This window comes from Momordica charantia, assembly GCF_013281855.1.
Source record: "Momordica charantia cultivar OHB3-1 chromosome 8 unlocalized genomic scaffold, Mcharantia_2.0 BLBB01000008.1, whole genome shotgun sequence".
Taxonomy (NCBI): Eukaryota; Viridiplantae; Streptophyta; class Magnoliopsida; order Cucurbitales; family Cucurbitaceae; genus Momordica; species Momordica charantia.
The window spans coordinates 17,937,817-17,943,873 of NW_028275166.1; the positions used below are offsets into that span (position 1 = coordinate 17,937,817).

The 6,057-nt window shown below is 35.4% G+C and overlaps 1 protein-coding gene across 1 annotated transcript; it reads left to right on the top strand.

Moving 5' to 3' along the window:
- The first annotated feature begins 408 nt into the window (after positions 1–408).
- On the top strand, positions 409–1,233 carry LOC148209683 (uncharacterized). The gene is made up of 3 exons (XM_088126948.1): positions 409–665; positions 773–850; positions 948–1,233. The coding sequence occupies exons 1-3, from the start codon at positions 599–601 to the stop codon at positions 1,052–1,054; spliced, it is 252 nt and encodes an 83-aa protein (XP_087983074.1). The 5' UTR covers positions 409–598; the 3' UTR covers positions 1,055–1,233.
- Positions 1,234–6,057: the final 4,824 nt, after the last annotated feature.

Below are 6,057 nucleotides of genomic sequence, written 5' to 3' on the forward strand. Positions count from 1 at the left end.
TTACAAATAATTTAAAAACTAAAGTTTCTCATTTAAATTTCTCAAAAAAAAAAAAGTAATTAATTGATTAAATTGAATGAAAACTAAAGGACCTTATATTATCATTATAAAATTGTAGTATGATTTATTTAAATTTTAGAGAACAAAAATAATTCTAAAATCGTTGCAGATGCAGTTGTCTTCATTTATTTATTAAAAAACAAAGTTAAATGAGAAAAAAAAAACTAAATTAGACATTAAGTACTCCGTAAAATTTAAAAAAATCCATATATTAAACAGTTATATATATTTAAAAAAGGAATTACATAAAAAAAAAAAAGCCAACTAGATAATCTATTTTAAAAATTCCTCCTGCCCTTGGGCTTACATTGAAATCCTTCAAATAATTAGATTCTCTCCCATTTGACTTATATAAAATCTGAAAATTGAGATTTCATAGGCTTTCAATTTTTGAGTTTAATCTGAATCTCAAGATCTCATGGGCCGATTTTATAGCAAAAACTCACGAGAAACAAGAGAGAGAGAGACTCTGTGATTTCAGTGATTCATAAATCTGAAAACTGAAAAGGACCCATCTCTCAAAATCATCTTTACAATAATGGATCGCTCTCGTTTTCTCTCAATTCTTCTTCTTTCTCTCCTTCTCGCCCTCTGCTTCTCCCACGGTACAACTACATACTTCACCTTTTCTTTTCTTTTTTTTTTAATTTTATTTCGTAATTTTTATCTTATTTAATTTGATGGGTTTTTTTTTTTTTGGGTAAATCTGAAGGATTTGGTAGGAGAATGAGGATCGTGGAGACTGTTGATCCCACGCCATGGCGATGCGGCCTCCACCCTTCAATTAAAGGTAAATATATTATATTTTTTTTTTCCGTGGGTGTTTGTTTCTCGGGAAAATCAGAAATTTTCTTTCTGAGATTGTTAAATTTTCCAGGAAAATGGAGGAAAATGGAGGATGATGATGATGGAGACGATGGATTATTCGGATCCAGAACCAAACACCAACACCAAAGGAGGCTATGTTTCTCCTCCTCCTCCAAATCATGGGTGATACAATAAGGGCTTTTTTTTATTTATTTATTTATTATTATTACTATTTTTTTGGGTGTTAATGTTCATAGTATTTTTTTGTGAAAGGTAGTGAAAGAGCAGTTTCTTGATGTCAAATTACCTAACTTTTTTTCGATTTTTGTAAAGATCGGATTTGTTTGTGGTTTAGATGTGGATCAATATATGTTGTATTGTGTATAAAAAGTTTCCTTTTAAAATAAAATATAATAATAAAATGGAAAAAAACTAAGTCTAGAAAAAGTTAACCAAAAAATAAATGAAAGGACTCCTCTCCCCTGACTTTTTTCATAAATAATATCTTCATGAAAAATGAAGAAAAGTAGGTTGTTTTAAATCTAATTATAGAAACAGGGAACACTAGTGGAAAGACACACAACCACCGCTAACACATTTCTATATAAATAGCATAATTATATTATTCTCGTTTTCTCGAAAGTTTGAATCTCATACCTCAATTCAATTTTTTGTATAAAAAACAAAAAAAGTGGATATATTTTATTATACTTCCAAGGGAGATTGAGACGTTGAGACTGGGTGAGACTGGGGTAAGACATTCGCGAAGAAAAGTCTTAGATGGCATTTATATTATTCTACATATGTAGACTAGTTAATAATTTTGAAATTCTAAGTAAATTTCAAATAAAAGTTAAAAAATAGATTTTTGTCATTTTTATCTTGTATTGTTATTTTTTTTATTTTTTTTTTTGTCTTTGGACACGTTTCTCACTTTGAATTTTATTTCTCTTTCCAAAATCTTATCTCCTCTAAATTTCTCTCCCTAAAATTTATATATTTCTCTCTTTTAAAATTCATCTTTAGAATATTAACACTTTTTTTCTCTCTTAAATTTTCATCTAATTTTTTTCACTAAAACTTTTTTCTCTATCCAATTTTTTTTTTCTTCCAAGGAAATATATTTCTAACTTTTTAAAATTTAATCACTTTTAACTTTTTAAGGTCTAATTTATTTTTCCACTATAATTTTTATTTCTCTTTCTGTTATTTTTTTTTCAACTTCACTTCTAAAACTTATCATGCTATTTTAGATGGGGTTGAGATCTTGAGTGAGCGATAACAGGATTAAAATGCATTATTTTTTGAATAAATTCTAAATAAAGCATTTTCATTTAATACATTTTAAATCAGGATTATTTTACAAACAACTTTAAAATAAAACATTATTAAAAAAAAAAAAAGAATGCCCAATCTTTTCCGGAGGAAGATGGGGAACTTTTCGGTCAACATTTTTGCACCTGCCCTGACCTCGTCTCAGATTATTTTTTCCTTAAATAATTAATAACCAATTCAAATTTTTTTTTATAGAAAAGTGTTTTTAAAATTCTAAGAAAATTTCAAAAAAAAAAAGAAGTAGCGTTTAAAAAGATATTTTATCCATCTAAATTTCTCAATCTAAGAAACTTAAGCTTTCTCTCCGTGAGAGTTTAATATCTTAAATATTTATTATTATTTCTCTTTCTAAAATTTTCATCTCTTTATATTTTTATTTCTCCCTTTTTAACATATCACCTTCATATTTCTTCTCTCTCTGAAAATTTGATATTTTACTCGAATGGTTCTCTCTAACCTTTTCTATTTTTGTCAACTTTTCTCTCACTATTTTTTTCTAACTTTTCTATCTCTCTAAAATTTATTCTGTCATACATTTTTTCTTCAAAATGTTTGTTTTTATCTCTCTATGCCTCTACATGTGCAAAAATTCGGTAGGGTCGTATTCCCACTCCAAGATGCGCTTTCCCATTTATTTATTAAGTAAGTAATATATATCTTATTAACTGTTATGCTAAATTATAAATTATAAATTAAATAGACCCCTAATTAAATTTTGTCCGACATTCCATTTCATCATTTTTTATTTGATTTATAGTAATTTTTGTGTAGAATTTTTGTTTATATTTTATGACAAATATTTTCCCTTTTTGTTAGGGGTTTTCAAAAAACACGGTGACCCGAACAATCCAACCCAAACCGTAAGAGTTGGATTAGGTTAAAAATTTATTCGATTTGGTTGGGTTGAATTTTTGAAGAACCGAAAATTCGATTCGGTTAAATTTTATATATATACACAGGCTTTCTCTTTTATTGTGGCCGCCTCCTCCCAGATCTCTGCCCCTCTCTCCCACCTCCCTCTCCCTTCATCTCAGTCATCTTTCATCCCCCCCCCCCCTTTGTCAAATAGGATACTTACTATGCTCGAAGTCGGAAACCCTGAACGAGTTTGATGACCAATCAAACAAGCATGCTCCGAGGGTAAAATATGAGATCCTAAGTTCAACCACACAAAAGCAATCGATATTTTAGGGGGGAGGGGGAGGGGGAGGGGGTTTGTACACGGCAATTTGGGAGAAAAACTCTCAACTTTGATTCAATTCAAGACTAAAAATCATGTCTAAAACAAGAGGGAAACATGCCTATTTATAGGCTAAGGCCTGTGGCCTTTAGAAGAAAAAATGAAAAATTAAAATAATACTAAATTCTATGGAAAATAAAAATTAAAGGATGTTTTCCTAAAATTCAAATACTTGCTAAAACTAAAACAAATTAAAAAAATAATTCCCTCAAATGTTTTTGAAACAATTTCGTCTATCTTGGAGTTCTCTCTCGAGCGCGAAAGAGAGATTTGACAATTTCGAATGTTCCGTGAATGGACCTAGCAGAGTGCTTTCGTCGTTGGGGGAAGAATGTTACCAGAATTTGGAAGTCACCCCGAATGAGTCCTAGATGGCAACCTAACATAATATGTCACAATTGAGAAAGGGAACACCCCCCCCGAGCCAGAATACAGCACTGACCTCCAAGCTTTTCATGAGCACCAGCGGTCATTATCATCAATATTGCCACTATCATCAACATCGTCACTATCATCAAGTAGAAAACCCCCTTAGGCTTGTAGGGAAACGTCCTCTCACTGCTCTAATGCCCATATCGGATATGGACCGAACTGTCTCACGACGTTCTAAACCCAGCTCACATACCACTTTAATGGGCAAATGGCCCAAAATATGATAATAGAGATTTTTATTGGAAACACTCAAATCCCTATTTTTATTTTACCTTTACCTTTAATTAAGTTTTGAAAATTCCATGGTGGATCAGGACGAGAATGAATTCGGGAATCCAGGACATACTTATCCTAGAGCTTCTGCTCTCCTCTGGGCCAAAGAAAGATGATGAAAAGTTGGCCAAAATGGGCACAATACTTTTCGAGATATCACTTTGACCCGAGTAGCATTGGGCACATGGAATCCCGTGGTTAGGCTTTCGCTCATTGCGAAAAATTTCCAACTGCTGCCTCCCATTGGAGTCTGGGCTGATATTTGACTTCTCGCCCTATTAATAACTTTGTGTCCTATCAAGCTTTCTGACTTTCAAGCTTTCGTTTCAACGATGAAACAACATGATGAAGAAGCCACAAAGAAAGAAGAGGGAAGGTAGTTTTTTTAGTGCAATAAAGTTACATCGTGTCAATTTTTCGTTCAAGTGTGTGTGAGCTTCGCTCCAACTCTACACCGTCGCCGACCACTTTCGCTGGTTTTTATGCTAAAAAGACAAAACTGTTTATGCAAAGAATTGCACCACACTGTTTAACGAACCAAGCTCGAACCCGGTCCCCGGCTCGACCTAAACTCAAGAGCGAACCTGCACATGAGGGTAAGCACTCCGACGCTCAAGTTAGTATAGGTCGGTCTCAATATTTAGTTCGAGGTGTGATTCGATACCTGAGCGTGAAATGAGGCCCTCTATTTATAGGTGGTGGATCCGACAGTACTCACGACTGGCGGTTATATGTTTTTTCTCATGTCGGACCTGTCGGGTTCCAAGCAGATCGAACCCCAATCAAGTCGAATCTCGGCATGTTACACTTAGTCTTTTTTCAATGGGCGAACCCAGTCTCCTCGACAGGTTCGAGGTGGACCTGAGTTATTTCACTCATTGAACTCCAATGATTGTCCTCCACGTGTCTAAGGTATTTTTACCCCCAAACATTGGCCCCCTCTCTATCAGTTCCGATCTCGATCCGGCAGAGAAGTTTACCCGACTCAATTTTGGACACGTGGCGACTTCTAATTCGTAGAGAGAATACGACCGTTGTGGAAGATGTTTTGATCTGCTAGGCTGTCGGAGCACTCGAGTATTCCCATCGTTACGAATCTTGAGATGATCCTAACCGCTCGTTCATTACATGTGTACGACGCAGAGGTTTTTCCGATTAGCTATAAATAGTTTCGAGAACACAGGTCAAACCTTACGTTCCCTGAATTTCTGGAGTTCGATCTGAAACCAGCTCGAACCCTCTATAGGTCAGTCACTTTTGTTTTACTCTTGCTTTCAAATATAGTAGTTTTCATGTCTTCTCCCTCCAGTAGTGATAGTTTAGGTAGTGCAGGTCGGACTATAAGTAGTTCGCCCCCCAAACCAAGTAACTCTGGGGAGGACTTGGCTCTTAGGTTAGAGTCCGAGCTGGAAGAGATAGAAAACTTTAGATTTTCCAACGATGGGGAAGATAGTGACACTTCCACCTCAGGCCAGGGGCTAGAATACCCTTCGAAAATGCCTGAGCATTACCTCGGACCCCTCTGTAGAGGGTTTAGTATTCCGAATGATATCATCCTTAGGATTCCTGAAGAAGGGGAAAGAGCTGACAATCCTCCAGAGGGATGGGTCACTCTCTACTTAAAAATGTTTGAGCACGGCCTCAGACTTCCCCTTCACCCCTTTGCCCAGAAGTTCCTGAACCGAATCGGACTGGCTCCTGCTCAAGTGGCCCCCAACGGATAGGGTGTCATTTTTGCTTTGGCCATCCTATTTTGGTTACGAGCTCTGGAAGTGGACGATGCCAATCTGCTAGATGTTGAGCAGCTTCTAGGGTGCTTTGAAGCTAAGAGGATAGCTAAGAAGCCAGGTCGATACTACATGTGCGCAAGGAAGGGCACGGGTGGCATAGTCAAAGGGCCGACCTCCATC